Genomic DNA, 22345 nt, shown 5'->3' with positions numbered 1-22345 from the left:
GGCGATTGGCGATTGGTGGTGGTGGCTGAATGGTGGTGGAAGCAATGGTACGAGGGTATTTTTGTTTTTTTTAATTGTTTAATAACCCCTCCATTAGGATTGTTAGAGGGGAGGACCATGGGTGTTAACACAACCCTCTATAGGAACCAATAGTGTTATTTTTCTAAAAGTATTGACCAAAATTGTTATTTCATACAAACCACAAGGACCAAGACTATAATTTACTCTAAATTAAATTAAAAAATATATATAACCATTCTTTTATATACGTAAATAACCAACTTTAATAGCTTTAATAGTAGTGCTCAACTTGCAAGTTTTAGCAAACCAACCAATCTCATAATTTTATGTGAATTTATAAAAAAATTACTTTAACATCAAAAACAAAACCAAAATGGTACGATAAAAGAATAATACAATTACAGCAGATAAACAGATAAGGTATGTCGACGGATCCAATGCAATACCAAAAGTCAACTTATAGTCTCCCGCGAACAACAGGGCAAATTGACAATAAAGAAACAGAAATATTCTCTGCTCTTCCCTAAATTCTAGGGTTCATCCACGATCCCAAAATCAAATCAAGCACTGTCTACTTCACTCAATCTTCTTAACAAAACCAGCAAAACCCATATGTTAACTCTCTGAATTTGATCCAAACAGCTCCCATGGACAGAATCAGCTGCTTACCTAACGACGTCCTCTGTCACATCCTATCGTTCCTCCCAACCAAACATGCTGTTGCGACTTCAATTCTTTCTTCAAGATGGGTAAATTTATGGGCTTTTCTTCCAATTATAGATTTGGACAATTCTCTTTATCTAAACCCGTTAAAAAGAGAGTCGAATTCAGTCCTTTTTTTCGACTTCGTTGAAAGGGTTTTGTCTCTTAATAAATCGCAAACTGTTGTTAAGTTTCGTCTTCATATAAATGATTCTTGTGGTCAGAGTATGTCCAGGATTAATGGGTTTATTCATAATGTTATCTCTAGAAATATTATCGAAATTGATTTGGGAATTTTTCTAAATTTCCCGTTGGATGACGACTGCTTAAAAATTTCAAATAGTCAATCTTTACAATTGCTCAAGATCAGAAGCGATAATGGTCTAAAGATGCCCGCCTTTTCTGGTTGTTTTCCAAGCCTTACAGTGTTCGATGTTAGGGTTTCGCTTTATGAATCGGGTGAAGATTTGATTACAAAACTGTTTCCTTGTCTATCTGTTCTTGAGAAATTGTCTCTCGTTGGGGATTTAACAGATTGCACTGGAGAAATTTACTTCAATATAAGTGGAACTGCTTTAAAAAGTTTGGAATTGGAGTTATTGGTTGATAATTACGATGATTGTGATGCAATGGTGGTCATTGACGCACCTCATTTAGAGTATCTTCGTCTTCAAGATGGGTTTCTTGCATCCTATTTGGTGAAAAACAAACCTGCAATTAGTGAAGTTAATCTCGATGTTGGAGACTATGATGAAGAGTTTCTTGAGTTTTTAGATGAGGTGGGTCCCACACGACTTAGCCGAGTTAATGAGCTTTTACACAATTTGGTTAATGCTAAGTTTATATCGGTTTCTGCACGCACTTCAAAGGTTAGTGATTCTCTTTACATATATTATATATCTTTTGATAAATTAATCTTTTTTTTTTTTTTTAATGTTTTGTGAAGGTAATTTTTTCACAAAAGTGGAATCTACCTGTGTTGCCATCTTTGATGAAATTAGAACTATCTGTGCATACTACAAGTTGGATCTTGCTGTTATTTTGGCTTGAAAGTTGCCCAAATTTGAAGGTTCTTTCTTTGATAATAAAGGTAAATACTCAATACATTATGAAAGCATATAGTAAAACTAATATGTGCAATGTACTTTTTTTTTGTACCCATAATAGAAAATTTATTATTTTCTTTACCGATAATAACAATTTACTTTGTTTTTTTTTTTATTCGTGATAGTTTTTAACAATAATAGGAACATACTTGCATCTTGCTACCAATATGGGCAAATGGCAATTTACTTTATTTGTTACATATTGCTATTATTGGTAAAAACATGTAAATAAATATGTTGTTGTTATGGGTAAAAACTATAAGTAAGCTGATATTTTATGTAAAGAAATAAGTAGTTTTCTATTATGGGTTGCCCTTGAAAAATTATTCTTGCAATTTGTCCTTATATGATAAATCATTAGTGTAACTGGTTAAACTTCATAAAATTCCTCTGTTTTATGATCATTTGATGGTGCTTGCTATTTGACAATAGATTCTAAAGATTCTTGGTTTTCATCATTAAGGGTATTTTTGACATTTGACTAATAGTCAAACAAACATTTGACTGATAGTTGCACACTTATATTGAACTACATGTCTAGTTAACATGTCGCCATGTTAATAATACTGATTTAGGTGCATAAGATTTTGGCACTTTCCTTAAATAATGAGTCTAGTGTAAATTAGGGATGAAATTTAAAACCGGAACTGTTAGAACCGAAATATGTAGAACTGGTCTGGGTTTCTGGTCTAAAGAATGGGTTTATCCGGGTTTCAGGTAATATGGGTTTGGGTCCGTTGGGTCTGGGTACACCGGGTTTAAGAACCGAAACTTGTGTTAGGAACCAGAACCACTTTTAGGGACCGAAACCGGTTTCTGTGAAAAATTTAAAACATGCATATCTTATTGTTTGAAGTCGGATTGCCATGAAGTTTTTGCCAACTTGTATTTTAGACTTTGTAGATGAGTTTAGACTGTAATTTTGTCATTTTTGGTTTAATATTCAATGACTTATAGTCCTCCGAAGTTGGGATATCAAAGCTGAAAATTTTCAACTTTTTAGCTATTTGTTTTTGTACTTTGTATTCTGTGAAAATTTTAAAAGATGCATATCTCATTTGTTTGAAGTCGGATTGGCATGCAGTTTTTTCCAGAGTGTAGTTTAGAGTTTGTAAATGATTTTAGACTATAATTTTGTTAATTTTGGTTTCATATTCAATGACTTACAGTCCCCCGAAGTCGAGATATCAATATAGAAATTTTCAAAGTTCAACCCATTAAGTAATTACCAAAAGATTCCGGTTTTTTCGGTTCTAAACCCATTTTACCAGCTACCGTACCCGGAACTGGTTCCTATATACCGGTCCGGTTTCTGGTCCACAAAATCCAGTTAACCGGTTCTAGGTTTTCTAGGTCCGGTTCCTCCGGGTTTGGACCCACTTTCATCCCTAGTATAAATGAGATTATTCGTGTAATACAGTGTGGGCTCCTACCCCTCGAAAATAAATTGTTATTTAATATTAGTGTTATTTTTCTTCAATAGAATATGGTTTGCAAATTTGATTAATCTGTATGTATATTCACATTCATTTTTTGTGAGTGTTATTTTTGCCTACACTTTGTTAAATTTGTAGGTCCACTCCTGCTTGTAAATCTAAAAGATTTCCTTATTTTATCATTATTTTAGATATTTGACACTCTATTTAACATGTGTGAATAAAATTTTGACACTTGTATAAAAATAAAACCATGCTTCTAGTGAAAATGAAAGTATCAATGTAGATAGTGTAGTGGCTGCTCTTCCTTTTAAAAAGGGAATCAATTAAAAGAAAATTATAAGTTTTAGGATTTCTTTTTATAGATTGTACCTATAGATTTTTTGATTTGTCGTTACTTTGGTGTTTGTTTAACTATTATGATTTAATGTTCATGTTATTTTTTGTTCAAGAATAGCATTTGTAATCTTTATTAATTCGTATGTATGTTTATATATAATTTTAATGTCAGATGTGATTTCAGATATTTTTTTCTTGTGGTATTTAAATTTATCTTTTTAAAAAAAAAATAAAAAAAAACAGGAGAAACCAATGGAAGATTTTGACATGATAGAAGAACTTGAGTTGGCTGAGCCGGATCATGTGCCATCATGCTTAACATTACGCATAAAAGAGATTGAAATCCAAAGGCTTGGGAAAGTTGAAGAAGAAGAAATGTTGAAATATCTTTTGGATAATGCAAAAGCTTTAGACAAATTCACAGTTAATACTCGTGTTTATATTAAGGATGGTATCCTACAATGAATGTCGTTCAAGTAATGTAACAAAAAAATGTATAAATTTTGGAAGGTTTTGATTGATGATTTGGTTTGGAACTATTAATTGTCTTTTTTTTTTTTGTGTATAGAACTATAGAAAGATCGTGAGAAGACATCATTTTTGGCAAAATGTCATATATCATGTAGAAAAATACTAGTTTGATGTTTTGTATTATCTAGCAAAATAATATTATGTCTTATGTTATGAACAATGTGACTTTCTAAAGAAAAAGTGATTTGAGTAGTTTGGTATTGCAAAACAATGTATTTGTAAACATAAAAGACATATTTATTATTCATGGAAATATTTTGTATTCAATTAGGATGTCTCGTTGCACTTCCGTCCCTTTATTTCTGACATTAACTTCTTGTTTCCTAGTTTTTAAGTCGTTCATTTTTTTTGTGAGTTTTTATTTCAGTAGTACGAGAACAAGAAATTAAAATGACATATTGACTTTAGCTTTTTATGTTTTAAGTTATAAATGAAATACAATATGGTGATTTTCTTGGTATGATATCTTCCATTGTAGATTTTGATGAATAATATTTAAGTTGAAAACTAATATAGATGTTAGTATCCTGATAGATATAGTACCTATCGGCTATAATATAAAAAAAACAATTAATGATCTTTTTTATGATTCGGTAAGTTTTGGATGATATCTTTAATTTTGGTGTTAAATGCAAGGGATGAGTTTTGGAGTGCTTGGATATTTGGGTAGTATTTTTCAATTTGAGAAAAAATTAAGCTAAATGTTTCGACTTTAACTTTTACGATTTAAGTGATTTTATGGTCTGATATTATCAACCGTAGATTTTGATTAATAATATTTTAAGTTGAAAATTAATATATATGTTCGGTATCATGATAAGTATAGTATCTATCAGTTATAAATATAAAAAAGCAACTAGTGATTATTTTTTTTAAATGTCTTATTCGGTAAGTTGGAAGTATGTGGATGATATCTTTAGTTGTGTATGGATAAAAACTGTTGTGTAACCTCAAATTTAAATGTAGGAGATGGATTTTGGCGTGCTTGAATTCATACATGGCCTCAAATTTAATAAAAAGGGGTCATGCTTTTAAATTTCAAATGAAACTAAGATTACGGCAAAGATACGAAGAAGGGTCTTTATATTGCTATCAAAGAAGTCTTAGCCAATTCATTTTTCAGGGAATTCCTATAGGAAATGACGTTTAGAAATTTAATATTTTTTTATGATGATTTTATTTTTCATGGAGAATGATTGTAATAAAATACGAGTAGCATATTTAGAATTTTGAAATGTTTTTATCTTGTGTCGCGGCCTAAGATAAACTTGCATAAAAGTAATTTAGAGCATCCACGATAGGAGTTTTTTTCATACCAAAAAGCTTTTGGATAACAGGAAAAATATTATGAGAGTTTTTTCAATTTAAAGATTTTTGAATAAGTTAATTAACAAGTTTCAATCAAAACGTTTTCATTTATTGCGTGTGACCCATAGATTTTTAACCGATTATAAGTAGACAACATGTGGTAATTTATATAAGCAATGTTAGTTAAGTGTAATAGATTAATTTGTTAACCAAATACAATCTTGATAAACATACAACACGTAAAGATGGTGCGAAGTGCATACTTGTTTGAGTTTGTTCAAGACCCTTCAAGCTTAAGGTGACAATTTTGCCGTAATCTCAGTTTGACATGGCCCCTAAGCTTGAGGTTTGACATGGCGAGCCACGTCGTTTGTAAGGCATGACTTAAGGTGACAATTTTGTGTATAATTAATATTTTTATATGTATTTTCAACTAGTATTCCATTTTATACACATATATGAGTTAAACTGGCGTTTTGGTATAGCTTGGCGGCAGGTACAAGCCTTGGAGCCATGACGCGCCATGACGGAGCCATGACGAGCTTTTTAGAACATTGGGCGAAGCCCTGAACCGACGGAGGTCCGAGGGCAACGCCCCTGATAGCGGGGTCCAAGGGGCAGATTGATTTTTTTTTATTTGGGTTAAAATTGCTTTGTAGAAGATGCATGGGAATCCGAATTTAAGAAAATTGATCCAGTTTTTGACCCTAATGTTGAACCCGATTTTAGTGATAATTTACAATTTACGCACTTTTCATACATAAAGGTTACTAATCCATTATTGGCCATATTTCTGGTATATACAAGAACATAATATTTCACCATTCACTTTATTCGAAAATCACTGAATTTTATTAAACTTTCGATTTGTATCATCGAAATACTTCAATTTGATAGTGATTGATGAATTTCAGTAGATTCCAAGCAAATGATTGCCCTCGTTTTCTAGCACAACATATACAAACAAATAATTAAAAGTAAAAATGAAAAAATCTCTTATTAAGAGAGATACAATGACCTTCTTCATAATGAGCATTTTCATGAAAAAAAAAAACTCAACTAGAAAGCTCTCCTAATATGGATGCTCTTATTGACTGTGAGTGTTACTTTCCATGAAGTTTCAGACTTGGCCTCCATAGTGAATTATTGCCCAAAAAATTACCTTTTGTGTACCTTAGGTTGCCGGTTGGAAGTAAGATGCTTAGAGTGGATGTGTGGAGGCATATCCTTGACTAATTAAGTAAGATTTATTGAGTGGATATGGAGCACAAACTTAGTCAAACATTTTTTACGTAGCCTTAGTATCTACATCATGTTTTTGTTTAGAGCTCTAAATATTATGATTAAATAATTGGAAACTTAAAGATGTCGATTCTTTGGGGGAGGGAAATTGGGGGAGAAAAAATGTGTTGGGACGTAGGTGGGACGATGGAGGAATATAAGGAAAAATGAGAATTGTGGGTTTGTGATGCACTTTTGTCCCGGTCCTTCAGTTGAAGAGAGGACCGAATCTCCAATCCTTATGGAGGAATCAGCTCTTTGGACGGAGTCAAATAGTTAAAAGGTAATATCAATCATGTCAAATTTGTTTTTTTATCTAGTGCCTATTTGGACCCAATTAAAACCATATCAATAGTTGTAGTGAATAAATCTATTTCAATTAAGCTTAATTTTGTACATATATTTTTGGGAAATTGAGTAATCTAACAACTTTTTTGGTTTTTTGGTTTTTTTTTACAATATAACAAAGTTTAGTATTATTATTATTTTTTTGAAAAATAACCCTTTGGTCTGGAATGGGTCATTTCAGACCCGAAAACTGGCCCAAGCCCAATGGTATATATATATATATATATATATATATATATATATATATATATATATATATATATATATATATATAGGTCACACACACAAAAAATCCAGAATACGCGTTCCAGAAATAGCAGATCTGAAGCACCATCTACCCGCATTTTGGACCAAATTTTAAGATTCGTCAAACCATGTAAGTTGTACACTTAACTTACTTTGCATTTGATTTTCTAAAACAAATTATGTATTCCGAAATGGTCCGGAACAGGAGGAACAACTCCGAAAAAACTCTGGAATATCCTTTATTTTTTTTATTTTTTTGTCGTTGTATGTGCATGAATGTTATGTAAGTACTTTGTAATATGTTTCTGATCGGTTGTTTTAGCCTAAAATTAGGTATTGTAGGGTTCCAAAAAGGGAATGTAGGTCTGAAACATGATGAACTTTGTCCGGAACCTGATGATCTATTCCGGAATGATGATCCGGAATACTTATAATATACAATTTTTTCTAAGTATTGTTTAATAACTCATGTTAGTCCAAAGATGAGTTAGCATGGATGTTGCTAAAAAAAAGTGGGTTTTACAACGAAGTTGTATTCCGTTTACAGGAGCTGTCATAATTGCACCCGATAAATGTAAAATCGAAAAACAATAATTTATAATTCTAATTTATTTTTACAGTAATATTTTAAAATGTTCTTGGAATTTTTACTTTTATTTTTATTTTATTTTACAGATAGAAAACGACGATGCTAAGTTTTAAAATAAGATAAAAAAAATAAACCAACAAAGACACATATAAAATTAAATTAAGAAAGAAATTAGAAAGGGTGTTAAAAGCTTAAATTGAAAGCAGATAAGACTCCGAAAGATGACACCGGAGCAAATACAAACAAACATGTTATGATAGACTAGTTGTAATTATGTTTTTTTTTTGTTTTTTGTTATGGATATGTTTTTTTATTATTAAATACTTTTATGCACATTGGTTTTTAAATAGTATATTAATATAATTTAGGTATATTCTATTTTCAGTCTCCAACATCTAGTGAATCAAACAATCAGGATGAGTTGCCTATAGATTATGTTATACCACGTCTTGAAGACGAGCAACGACGTCTTGTTGATATGGCTGCATTAGAAATAATTTGTGATTATCAACGTGCTAAACAATGAATGGTAATACTGGAAATCTCATTACCGCATTCACCAGCTGAGGACCGGAGAAAAGTAACAATGTATAACATGCAAATGCTCCTTATTACTATGTCTGAAGATATACAACAATTTGTGAACAAAATGGACATCATCGAAGAAACACGTAGGCCAACTCTAACAATAGAAGATCGAGTCGAATTGACTGATAATGGTTTCGAACTAACTAAGACCTACATGGAATTGTTTGAAAATCATGTAGACATGGCTAGTTTTCTATCGGATGCAAGTTCCCAGTTATCGACCACAAATTTAATCTAATTTTAAATATGGATATTGTAATGCCTTTTCAAACTAAATTTTGTAAAATGAACAGTATGATTATCTAAAATGACAATTATCCTTTTTCATTAACATTATTGCAAAAAGCGTTACTTAACCTATTAAATACTTAGATTGGTTTCCACAAATTAGGAAATTGTAAGGGATACATATTTTGTTCCTGGTCAATAAAATATCCTTTAATTCTAACAACATCCGTTAGACGGTCCCATTCTCCACGCAACTTATTGATCTCCTTATTTGCATTTTCAATCCACTTCTTAGCTTGTTTCACTTCTTTCATCGCTTTTGCAACCCATTTTCCTTTTTCATTTACTTGTTCCGCTAAATCGTCTACACGTTGATTTAGTGTGCGATTTCTTTCAGAGTACCTTTCGTTTGCTTCTTCAACAACCTTCATAGCTTGGAAAAGCTTATCAGGCATTTTATCCGGTAATGAGAAATCTAGGCATTCCGGAAACGGGTTATTATCTGAACAAACATAACAACCTTCTTATTCACAATGCCAAACACCATCATGAAATGAACTTGTTTAAATTTTATTTGAACGTTGAGGATTCATGCTAGGTGTATTTTAAGGTCGAAAAACAAGTGTCTGAAATAGCCATTCCGGAAAGTGGCTTCGGATCCGGAACAAGGTTTCGGAATAAGGGTCCGAAATACTATCAGGAATCTATGACATTTACTATTTGGAATGACTACACATACTGTCAGGAATCTAATACTTTTACTATTGGGAAATGACTACACGTATGTCAGGAATTTATGACAGTTATTGTTCCGAAATTATGGTCTGAAATATCAATTCCGAAATGTGGCTCCGAAATAGCTGGTCCGGAACCTAGCTCCAAAATAGCGGGTCCGGAACATGGCTCCGAAACAATGGTCTGACATAGCTGGTCCGAATCATCCTACCGGGATGGAATACTCCTGGCCCACAACCATTGGGTTGGAATGCCCCACTTCCTATACATACATTAACTACTACTACTAAGGGTCCAATCATCCCTCGGGATGGAATACCCCAGGCCCCTCAACCATTGGGTTGGAATGCCAAACTAATGTGAGTCCAATCATCCTACCTGGATGGAATACTCCTGGCCCACAACCATCTGGTTGGAATGCCAATTTACACTAGCCAACATGCACACATAACATGCAACCACATAACACTCTACAGAACCAACATACTAGGGCCCTATCATCCTACCGGGATGGAATACCCTCTGCTACTACTCAACATACATAACCCGCAGGTAACCTCCTACCAACATATATAAAGCAAGACCAACTACAGGTCTATAAATAATCACTACCCAACTACCAGGGAGCTAATCCAGCAGAACTAGCAATCACACAACTATCCATTTCTCTAGGATACTAAGCTAACAAGGCATATCCTCATATCACTATCCTATCTACCAGGATACTAGCAAGCATATCATCACATAACATAACAAGCTCTAAATAACAATTCAAAGGGCCGACCTTGGTGCCTTATACCCTTGAGTACAGTGAGGAAAAATCACCTTGCAACTGCCGAAATCCTGCAAATCTCTGACCGCTGACTCACCGGAAATCCCAACTATCATATGAAAACCATCACATTAGAAACCATCCTGAATTTCTAGGCCAAGGGCCCACAACACTCATTAAGTCCATTAACCTCTTATTGGGCCAAGACCCAAAACCAAATCCTCTTGCAAAGCCCAATATTGGCCCAATTTACTAAATTGGGCCCACCTCACCAAATGGGCCTAGATCCAAGGTACATAATAATTAATGGGTCCAATTTACTCCATCCATAATGTTCAGTCACGGCCCAAGCCCAGCTAGCCCATAAACAGCCCAATTACTCAAGGCCCAAAATTTAAAACCCAACAGAGGGAGTACGCTGGGTGTACTTCGAATCTCGCGGATTGGAAACGGGACGCTGACCCACTACGTTGGGCGTCTATCAGCTTACGCGGGGCGTAATCTCGCTGAACTAAAATTCCACATAAGTTCTTAATGGCTTAAGCTCTTAAGCCCAAACTTCAGATCCTTCGACCAAACATGCCTAGGATTCATAAAGTCTCAAACTTTATTACTTGGGACGTCCATAAAGCTCTTAACTCAAGGTCTTAATCCATTAAGACCCACCTACATCACACATGAGACAATCAAAGCCATTGGGACCTTATTTTTCTCACTCAAGACCTCTCCTAAGGTCTGAAAGGACAGCTAATCTCAACCAACTCGCATCATGCATCACTTTGGGGGGTTTTTGGGACAAGAAATGGTGTCAAAACTTCATAACACCTAGATCTACACAAAATAGATGTCAAGCAAGAGACTTTATACCTCAAGAGGGCTCCAGAAGATGATGCCTTCCCAGATCTACGAGCTCTAGCCACCCAACTCCTTCCTTGACAACTTCTTCTTTCTTCTCCTTAGCTCTCCTTTGCCAAACCAAGCTCCCCAAGGTCAAATATCCACAACAATGGAAGAAGAACGGCTACTTAGGGTTTCTGAGGGTAAGAGGGCAGATATGGAGGCTAGGGTTGGAACCATGATGTTCCTTATATAGTTGTTGGACCTAAAATTAGGGTTTCTGGACACTGGATGTATGTTGGGTGTAAATCCAGTACGTCGGGCGTATGTCTAGGAACTCCGCGTTTCATTTACTCCATTACGCTGGGCGTAACCTAGCCTACGTTGGGCGTACCCACGTGTGTCCCAAAGTATGCATGGCCTTTCTTTGACAACTTTTTCCGTTAAGGGACCATTATTGACATTATCTTCAAAGTGTCATAACTCCTTTATTCTAAGTCCGTTTCCGACGGACTTTATATCCACGAAAAGGTGGCGAGAAGCCCAACGCTTCTAGCAACACTCCCCGACTTGAAACCTTCCCGAATAAAACCCATTGCCCATAAAAGACCAAAACGCCCTTACTCTTGGTCTCGGGGATCCAGGAATAATTACTCTTAGAACGGGGCGTTACAATTCTTCCCCACTTAAATATGATTTCGCCCTCGAAATCTCCAATTGCCAACTCTGGCTACCCAAAATCCCGAAAGGCACACTTACGCCCCTAAAGCGTGACGACCACCAAGGAAGGCTAGCCCACTAGAATTCCATCTCGAAGAGATACCTACTCCTTCTCTTGCAGTCTCAAATACCTACCTCTCCAACAAGCCCTGAACTTGGAAAGTTAGATTGGATCTGTCTCCCAGACAGGCCATCCAAACTAACCATCCCCTGACCTCTTCCCATTGCTATAAAAAGAGACTACTCAACCGTGGGAACCGGAATTCCCAACCTAAAAACAGGACCACGAGTCATACTCTGTTGTCGGCCACACTTGGTCTCTCTTAACTCATACCCAAACGAACATACATCGATACTCTTACCAAAACCAACACTCACACCTGGCCCAATCAGCCTCGGGCTGGAATACCAGGCATGCCAACGACAGGTCTGCTCATCCCTAGGATGGAATACCCTCGTATCCCTACACATGTTTGGCCCAATCAACCCTCGGGTTGGAATACCAAACACATAAGGTCCAATCAATCATAGGGTCCGGTCATCCTCATGATGGAATACCCCAGATTGGAATACCTCCACATACATAACTCAAACCCATAACCATACTCGGAACCAAGGACCTTGTCCTTGCGTCACATTCGAACCCTCCGGTTTGCCACACCTGAGTGTAACCCACTCATACCTCCCTATCACGATCTCTAGGTCCTTGACCTACGACTGCAATATCTTTACACAGTCCTCACTACCGGTCCAGACTTCTACCGAGTCTGTTAACCTGCTATCTCACTTTCCTCTGTCCAAACCTCCAATCTGGAGCCACTATCCCCCTCCTCTTCCAAGGAGACTGAAAACATGCTTACGCATCATCCAACATTGTCCCAACGACAGATCCACGCTATACATCACCCCTTAGCGGTGCCCACCGCTATCTCATAACATGCATACATACTCAGAGACTGATCATATAACCAACAATCCATACATAGCCTATCGCATTTCCTCGACACATGCAAGCCCTTAATATAACCGAACCGCCTCATCGCACCGTCCCAATGACCGACGTTCAAGCCGCGCCAGGCAACCTTCTACAACCAGCGGCTCCTCCGAGAATTTTCAATTCTCCCCCACTTAGGGCACTAACCACCATCCACTGGCGGCGAAGCTAACACGCTGTTCAATTGAACCCACTAATACGCCGAACTTCAAGGAACCTAAGTTCCTGAATTCTCGAACCATAACTTTCTCCTCTCACGAATCCCACATTGGATATAAACCCTCGATACTAACTCTTCTCTAAAACATGCAACACTTTATTATCTCATGCAAGAAACAACATCTCATAATCATAACATAAACGAGATAAAGCAGAAGAACATATCGACTGACACCTCTGGCTCAGATCTAATCTCCTCGGACACAAGCTGATAAGCACGCCTGGAGCCCTTGGAGGCTCCGCCCGACCTTGACTCCCGTCAGTAAGTCTCAAAGTGGTTGGCGCTGGGGCCTGCACTGACCTGGCAGCTAGTAGAGGACACTGGGCCTTCATATGGCCCACCTGATCACAATGATAACAAAGCCGAACTCCGACAGCTGGAGCCTGCTGCCTGCAATCCCTAGCTATGTGGCCCTCCTTGCCACACTTGTGGCACCTCGAAGAAGAACGACAACTACCCTCGTGCACCTTGCCGCACTTCCTGCAAGTGCAACTCCTCTGACCTCCCTGTCGATAATCAGCGGGCCTTATCCGCTTCGGTGCAGGCTGCGACTGCACCGAGGCCTACCTTTGCTCTCTCAACTGGAGCTCAATCTCTAACTTGTGCCGCCTAGCGGCCTCCTGCAACTCCAACAAGGTACTACACCTCTGAGTGGATACAATCTTCCAGATGTCCCTCTTGAGCATATTCAGATATCGAGACATCTGAGCCTGCTCCGAAGACAACTCCGGGAAAAACATCGCCCTCTCAGTGAACATCCGGGTGATCTCGGTCACTGACTCTGAACCCTACTTCAGTTCCAAGAACTCCTGAGCCAACCGCTCTCTCTCTCTCTCTCTCTCTCTCTCTCTCAAGCTACGGAACATAAGGAGTACTGAACATTTATCAAAACTGATCCCATGAAACCACAGCCCGCCGCGCCTCAGAATAAGATCCCGTGGTCAATCTCCACCAATTTGTCACACCTCCGAACCAGACGACGGAAACGTCTGGGGGCTTGCACGTGACTTCATCTTGAAATATCATTACAGTGAATATAATTGAAACATAACATCATCATCATCACACATTTAATATAACAACATTCATTGTTTACATCGAGTATTGTATTTGAATATTACATGCCAAAATAGTAAGAGTATGATGAAACAAAATATCACACAATGTCCATTAGTTTATTTCGTTCATCCTGCTTCAACGGTTTCCTGAGAATACAAGTTATTTTGAAAAAGGTCAACATAAAATGTTGGTGAATTCATAAGCATGTTTGTGAAAATGATTTGTATAATTTTGAATACCACCAGAAAATCCAATATTTTCTGAAAACTGTTTAGTATGTTTGTGTCAGATCTTGTATTAATGCATGTATGTTATTGTTTATTTGACTAAAAGGGTAAAGAGAATGTAGAGAGAATGTCAAGAGCATGTAAAGAGAATATTCCCAGACAACCCGATGTTGTCTGTAAAAGAGAAAGTTGCCATACCAACCCCCGAGGTTGAGTACTAGTTAGAGTATGTTTCCGAGTAATCCAAGAGAAAAGAGAATAGTCTTCCGTAAACTTCATAACGTTAATTCCTCTAAGCGAGTCGTCATAACCATACTAATTAATGACAATTTCACCTGTCTTTGCGTCTTTGGGATGCTGCCGGAATAGAATAAGGTTTTTGTAACCCTAGACTGGCCTAGTCTAACTGTAGCGAACAACTCAGGTGTGGGGTGTCATCCTCGTATAGATCTATACACAAATCCCCGCTCTCACTTCAAGAGACTCTGGTTATAACTATAGGCTACGATTGTACACTTAATAGGTGCCAACCGACAAAAACTCACTAGATCCTTAATTGAATTTATGCGAAGAAAAAAAGTATAAACTCATTCTAGGCCCAATGATCCATGTAAGTGAACCACTAAGACAACGCTAAACATGAAATCATTTCAAGGCCCAATGAGATTATATAACATGGGCCCGACATATATATATATATATATATATATATATATATATATATATATATATATATATATATATATATGTGTGTGTGTGTGTGTGTGTGTGTGTGTGTATGAAAAGACAACTAAGGCCCATTTCACATGTAAGATATTTATAGGCCCAAATAGCACGCAAATAGTATCCAAGGTTTGTCGCACATGTTAATGGGTCAATGAGGCCCAATAAACATATAAATAGTATATATGACCTATCACACATAAAAATGGGCTACTAAGGCCCGATAACCTAGAAAATGATCAAATTAATCCGATTGTTAGTTTATCGTTGGTTTTGGCTCAAATATTCACTAAAATAGCATAAAAGCCCACTTTTTGTAAAATGACGTTCTTGACCCAATAAGCCAAAAATTTACAATTAAGGCCCAATTTTTTTAAGAATAACACTTTAGTCTCCATTTTGTTCAAAACTTGTTTTGATGACTAGTTTGTGGTAAAAATAACATTTTAAACCCATTTTTGTCAAAAATATCATTTTTGGCTTGATTTTTGTGAAAATACACATTTTTCTGGTTTTGGGCTTTCCCGACCTAGTTGTTGGAAAATTTATAGACAAATCATCGTAAGTCTAAATTTGGATCCATAAATTCTGGAAATTTGGAAATTTTGTCTACTTTGTTCACAATTTTTATCATAATTTTTAATGGCTTCTAACAAGTGTGAAATTGCTCATCTTCACAGGTTGGTCCGAAATTATTTCAAATTTGATAAGCAGTTTTGTAAAATTCGCCAAAAATTGTAGAAAAATCGTATGAAAGCGTGAGAGTAGTAACTTTAAAGGTATAAATCTGAACTCTATCCATGTAAAAAAGTTTTGAAAAATATTTCCATTAAGAGGTTCAAAACAATATGAGATTGGACCAAAACTTTTCTATCAAGGGCTGTTTTATGAGTTTAAATTATAGATCTTAGAACACAACACTCATTTTTGCTATTTGAAGTGTATAAATCCCAGATCTACTAGTTTATATGTAATATATGTGATAAAACATACTTTTCTCAAAGTTCTTATGAAGATCCAAGTGATAAAGTTCAAGTTCTTAACATATTTTTAGATTAATGAAGTAATCAACACATAATCACCAAATAATTCATGGAAAACACACATAGTCATGCATATACACATTGATATACACAAATCAACTTGTATTCTCCCCCAAAAACAAGTAAAAATCGAAAATAGGGGGTATGAACTCACCTTTGCTTTGATATTTCGGTTTTGAAGAAGAGATGAAGAGATTTTTTGTTTCCTAGCAACACCTTGAGAAGGTCTTTGAAGTCTATGAAGTTCAAGAGCATAGATCATGAGATGATGTGGGTTAAGGAGAGGTTTTGATGGAATCTTGAAGTTAAAACATAGATCCAAGTAATTACTTACCAAAGATGATGATTTAGATGAAGATCCTTTTGAGAGCACCCAAAATCTCCAAATTTTGGATGGGTGAAGGAAGAGTTTTTGAGATGGTATTGAGAGAGTTTGGAAGTGTAATTGTGTGTGTATGTTGATATTTTTGGCCATGGTTAAAGAAATAGGAAGAGAGAGTATCAAGGTTAATGCATGATGGTTAAGGATGCCTTACCTTGTTACATGAGAGTCCTTTTGCCTAGATTACCACCAAGAAAAAGTGAGGTGTCAAGGCCTTATATTATGTGGATTAAACTCTTTTTTTTTAAACTTGGGCCAAGAATTTGGATTTAGGAAAGGATTTTATTAATTTGGGCCTTTTCTTGATTTTTTTCTCGAAAATATGAGGCCCACTAAATAAGTTTTCAGCCCATTAGACATTTAGGATGGTTCACGGCCCAATTAGTACAAATAGAATGGATTTATGGTCCATTAAGGTTAATTGGAGTTGTTATGGCCCAATAAGGCCCATTAGAAATAAGATGGATCATTTTAGGCCCAAAGTAGTCAAGTTGAAAGTTTATTGGTTCGTTAGACTCAATAAGAGAATCCTAGTCCATAATAATCTTGAACCGGGATTTCTAAGGTTTCCAACCCTTAGTTGAACATATAAGATGTATTTGAACGAGAATAGAGTATAGGCTTTTACAATGGATGATGCTTACATGGGAATAGAATTTCCTAGCAAAATTCCAGTTGTGACATCATCCCCCCGTTAGAGGGAATTTCGTCCCGAAATTCTTTTGAGAGATAGGATCATGAATGAGAGAAGAGGCGAGGGCACTTCTGTTTCATCTAGTCTTCGCGTTCATATGTGAATTCCAATCCACACTTGGTGCTCCATCGAACCTTCACAATCGAAATGCGGCATTGTTTTGTACGCTTTACTTCCTTATCCAATACATCGACTGGTTCTTCGACGAACAGGATATTCTTTTTTATTCGACCTCTTTCTAAAGGAATGATAAGAGTTTTGCCTGATATGCACTTTTTCAGATTCGATACGCTGAACACAGGGTGTACGTTGCTGAGATCTACAGTCAGCTGCAACCTATAAGTCTTTGGACCAATCTGAGCAAGAATCTCGAACAGTCCGATGTATCGTGGGTTTACTTTCTCGGTTCCTAAAGCGAATCATTCCTTTCCAAGGAGATGTTGGGTTTTGAGCAATCTAACACTTCCTAAGTGTGCATGCAACCCTAATAAACCTTGGATCTATGTTTGTCTAAATACATGCAAAATAATAATTTTTCCAAGGTTCATAACCTATCTAACATGGCATGGGGTACTTTTAAACATAAAAGAATTAGATGAGATTACATACCTTTTGATGATGAGTTCAATTCCTAAGGAGTTTGAGGGCCAAGCACCAATAGTGTGAATGCCTCAAATGGAATCACAAATCACCACAAACTCTTGGAAAACTTTGAGAGAGTGTATACACACTTATAAAATCGGTCACACACTAACAACCATACTCTAGTAACACTAGTCACACTAGTCACACTAGTGGTCATTTCATGCAACATAAGCATGCTTATATAGTGTACATGATTAGGGTGAAACCCTAATAACCCATGTCTTTTCCTTTCCAAGGATCCATGGGTTAAAAGCTCCATGGATCATCCATGGACTTCCATATAAGCCTAGCCCATTAACAAATGAGTGTTAGCCCACACCATATAAAACCAATAGCCCATAATCTAATTAGTCTTCCTTTTAATCTCTAAATTAATTCATAATTAATTTAAGACTAAGACTAATTAAATAACATGACTTCATATTAATATATTATAACTTAAATAAACATATGTGTATAACTCTCATAAAATTATCCATAAATAGTTTGGATGAAATGCAACCCAAATGGACCATGCCGGGTCGGGTCAAGTATATACCAAATAAGTTATGGACTTAGACACCTTATCCAACAGACTCCCACTTGGATAAGTCTAATAACTATATTTGCGTATGTTACTTCAGGAACCAACCAGCAATCGTAGCTCTCGAAAACTCTGTTGAACTATGAAGAAAACTCTGTTGAACTATGAAGCGCCATTTTAGATAAGTGATCATATAATCCTCTGTTCTCATGATATCAGCCGGACAAATACATGGAACAACGTCGTACTTATTGTCCAGCAGTTTGTTTCCCGATTTCCGATTTGTTTGACAAAGAACTTAATCGAACACATCAATTTAGTTCTGACCGGCCGGTACATAGGTCACAACAAAATCATCGAGGGGCCCAGATATCGCTTCTATTTCTAGAAGGAACAGATAAACTTCGACTCATATGCTTGTTCTACTACTTGTTGAATTGTACACAAAGGCACGTTTTATAACATCAAGTTACTGATGCATTTACGTGCAATCAATGCACAACCAACTCATAGGTAACAACTCATATCTCTAGGTTTGAAGATTTATATGATATTACCGTCTCACGATCACTCGAGATAAATTCCATGAAGTGATACAAGTGAGCGTGGGTTTAATCCAATACTCATAACTTATGAGCACTCATGAATGTTGTAGCAACCATTGCTATGACTAAACCCATTTAGCCATCTACAAACTCGATTCATGACAATCTTGATTCATACCTACTTCCAACATATGAACGACTGTGGAGTGTTTAAATAACTTAGTCATTCAGAAAGAATAACCTAGCTATTTTGAAAGTCAAAACATGCAAAGTGAAACACAATAATAATCGAATCCAATATGGTCTCAGAACCCTTTTGAATATAAATAGAACCACCTTTTATTTATCACCATATTGATTACACATTATTCATTGTATAATGTTTCAAACAATCAACTTAAGACTTGAATAAAAACAACAGTCATCCCATGCTCCTAGCATGTACACTTTGTTTTTTTTTTCTAAACAATAGTTATGCCATACTCCAAGTATGCACGCTATGTTTGTCTATGATCCTTACATTGTGATGTAGATCAATTGAACATGATTCCATTGATACTCATTTCACAATCCCAAATCCTTATTGTAAATGTGAGAATCCCCGATTCCTATCATTTACCAAAAAATCTGTTAGATTTTAAACTTTTATGCAATGTTCCTCTTGTAATGATTATTCACAAAGTCACCAAAACCTTGTCACCAGTCATTACAGAGTATTCCAAAGAAGGTCAACTTCTATGGAACGGAAGTCTCATATTCAAAGTACATTGCTTTGAACATCCTTCCTGCATTAAGGTTTTCTAATCTTACATAGATTGAATAACTTCCACCTTTGGAGACATTTCCATAGTCCCATTTTGACTATCACTTCCGAACAAGAGTTACTTCTTTTTAGAACATGTCAATATGGTCCTTTCCGACAACTTACATCATACTTCCAACTTTCCCTGAGCAACCAATCTTTGGCGAACCTCAGATTTGTCCTCGACAATTTCTTAATCACTTTAGTCATATCCAGTTCTAGACTTTTCCCTTCTCAATGCCTTAAGCATTTGGAAAATTTAGAAAATATGAATATTATAGCACATGCAATCGATCCTATATCCGAAGCATATGGGACAAGATTCATGATGTTTGACATAAAGACATGATACTAGACCAGTCTTTTGCTACAATATTTTTTATTTGCCATGTTTTCAAAATTTAACTATGAAGAGGGATGCTGTAATCATAATCGAATTTTGAAAACGCAATATATATAGAATTTCCTTAAGTCAAACCATTCAAACATAAAATTCATATATATGTCCTTGACTAAAGATGATTAAAATCTCAATCTAGGCTTCTAGAATTGAAATGAAGTATAATTTCCTCTCCCTTAATTATAGCAAAACAACTATTCAACCCCTGCAACTTCACGAATTGAAACTTTGTTTTCTATAATTAACATTGCCAACTTGCAACACTAAACGTAATAATCATGCTCCCACTAACATGATGATTATCATCATAACACTTATGCTCCCACTAGCTCTGACATATTTCCAGAAATCTGCTGGACTTCTGAAATTTAGATTTATACACCCTTTCTTAGATAGCTCACATGTGTGTCTAAGCAATTTCAAGAACTATGAAAAGGGATGCCGTAATCATAGTCTCAATTTCTTAGATCTTTTCCATTTCTCACAAGTCCATGTTAGTGTGCTAGTTAACCACACACGCTCCACTAACGACTTTTGAAAATGCAAATAACACAATTGATATCTACGTAAAATCTACTTAGTGAAAACATTTCCTCACCATCATTTTCATGAATCGGAGAGAAACCTTATGACACTTAGATTTTATAGTGTATGAGTTCCTATCCATGTGAATTTGTCAAAACCATAATCACAAGATCAGGTTAGTGACAAATTCAACCTTACATGGATTAAACTTGTTCAATCTTAGTTTCTTGTCACCTTGGTAGCACAAGGCCCACCAATGCTTCCAAGTTGAACTCTGATAACTCACATGCAAATTCAACTTATTTGAAGTAGGTACAGAAACAAGAATTATGTCAACACGATAGGTTGCAAACCTTAAGTTGTGTGCTAGTGATAAATTACAGGTTTTACTCTTGATTAAATCTTGAAACTCTTTCAGGATCTTTAAGGCTCCCACTGTCCCCTTGACATATAAGTTTCCCCAGTCAAGAACCATTCCTTGACAAAACGAATATTCAAGGGACAATGCGGATTCTTATCAAGACTAATACTTCACACAATTGGTCTTAGTTGGTCTTTGTCTCATCCAAGACATCACAACTTACCAATCTCAAATGTACAAGAGTAGAAAACATTTTACTCTTACATTTGACTAGTGTTAATAAATCTTCCTTTATGTCACTCGAAGTTACAATCTTGGAGTATGACTCAAAGAATTGTTTTGGAACGAAGTATGACTCATCTTCTTGATTTTAACCAATCCAACAATTCATGACCTCTCTTCTTAGCCATAACAATGCACTAAGACGTCCTTAGAGTATGAATTTGTGATATGGTTTCATAATCATTAAGATGATCATGAAATACGATACTAAAGTACTCTCCCATCCTTTCAGATTTGAGAAACTTTTATCTTTCTGCCTAATTTGATTCTTCTCATTTGTTTTGTCATACATTGTAACCTTTCCAATGTTACAGAATTATACTTAACCTCATAAGTATAATCATATTTACTAATCTTTAGTAAATCATGACAAATCAATCTTTGTGGTGGACCCTGACCAGCGCACACCCAGTGTACCTAATTCCTTAGTCCTTCAATTGACTCACATATACATGTGATCAAAGAATTAGTCTTAATTTTCAAAGATGAAAATTCTCATTCATCATACAATACAACTTGTATGATTCCAAGTTTCTATCCAATTGAAACTTGGGTGATGAAAAACTTTCTTCATTTGGAAAATTTAGACACTACCACAAATGAAAGAATCAAATCCACTTTCCAATATTGCTATTACTGGAAACATATAAGTAACAATTTTCCACAGATGCCATTGTAAGGATATTTTTAAAATAAATAAAATTAAAACCCTTTTTTTCTTTTATTTTAAAACTTTGCGGAAAAACTTATCCTTACAATCCACATGAAAACCTTGTTGTTATCTATTTATAAGCAATATATTATAACTCTTAAGCAACAGTTCAAAATTCTGATTACCGAACCATGTGATCGAAACCCACTTTTGCAATCAGAATCAACATATACTTACTTTAAGCTTCCTATCTTTTCTTTGATTCTTAAAAACATCAGCATGTGACCCATTCACATTATGTAATAAGAATCTCCAAATATGAACTTAATAGAGTTAGACAGTGGACTTTACCCGAAGTAGAGTCAAACCTCTTGACTTGATCAACCTTATGACCTTTCAGGTGAATAGGGCAGCTTCGCAACCAATGCCCCTTCCTTTGGCAACAAAACACATGGACCCTTTGGTAATGGCACATGAGACT

The 22345-nt window shown here is 35.8% G+C and overlaps 1 protein-coding gene across 1 annotated transcript; it reads left to right on the top strand.

The window, feature by feature from the left end:
• Nucleotides 1-450: 450 nt before the first annotated feature.
• Nucleotides 451-4143, top strand: LOC111916153 (F-box/LRR-repeat protein At4g14096). Its single transcript, XM_023911789.3, has 3 exons — nt 451-1592; nt 1670-1813; nt 3848-4143. The coding sequence occupies exons 1-3, from the start codon at nt 669-671 to the stop codon at nt 4067-4069; spliced, it is 1290 nt and encodes a 429-aa protein (XP_023767557.1). The 5' UTR covers nt 451-668; the 3' UTR covers nt 4070-4143.
• The last annotated feature ends 18202 nt before the right edge of the window (nt 4144-22345 follow it).

The sequence above is a fragment of the Lactuca sativa genome, chromosome 1, assembly GCF_002870075.4.
Source record: "Lactuca sativa cultivar Salinas chromosome 1, Lsat_Salinas_v11, whole genome shotgun sequence".
Classification (NCBI taxonomy): domain Eukaryota; kingdom Viridiplantae; phylum Streptophyta; class Magnoliopsida; order Asterales; family Asteraceae; genus Lactuca; species Lactuca sativa.
The sequence above is the reverse complement of the archived record's forward strand: the minus strand, read 5'-3'. Positions and strand labels throughout refer to the sequence as shown.

What these genes read in the sequence shown, in the direction of transcription:
- LOC111916153 (XM_023911789.3), top strand. Translation starts at nt 669, where the DNA reads ATGGACAGAATCAGCTGCTTACCTAACGACGTCCTCTGTCACATCCTA. An exon ending in TTTCTGCACGCACTTCAAAG is followed by an intron (nt 1,593 to 1,669) that starts GTTAGTGATTCT and finishes TGTTTTGTGAAG; the next exon opens with GTAATTTTTTCACAAAAGTG. An exon ending in TTCTTTCTTTGATAATAAAG is followed by an intron (nt 1,814 to 3,847) that starts GTAAATACTCAA and finishes AAAAAAAAACAG; the next exon opens with GAGAAACCAATGGAAGATTT.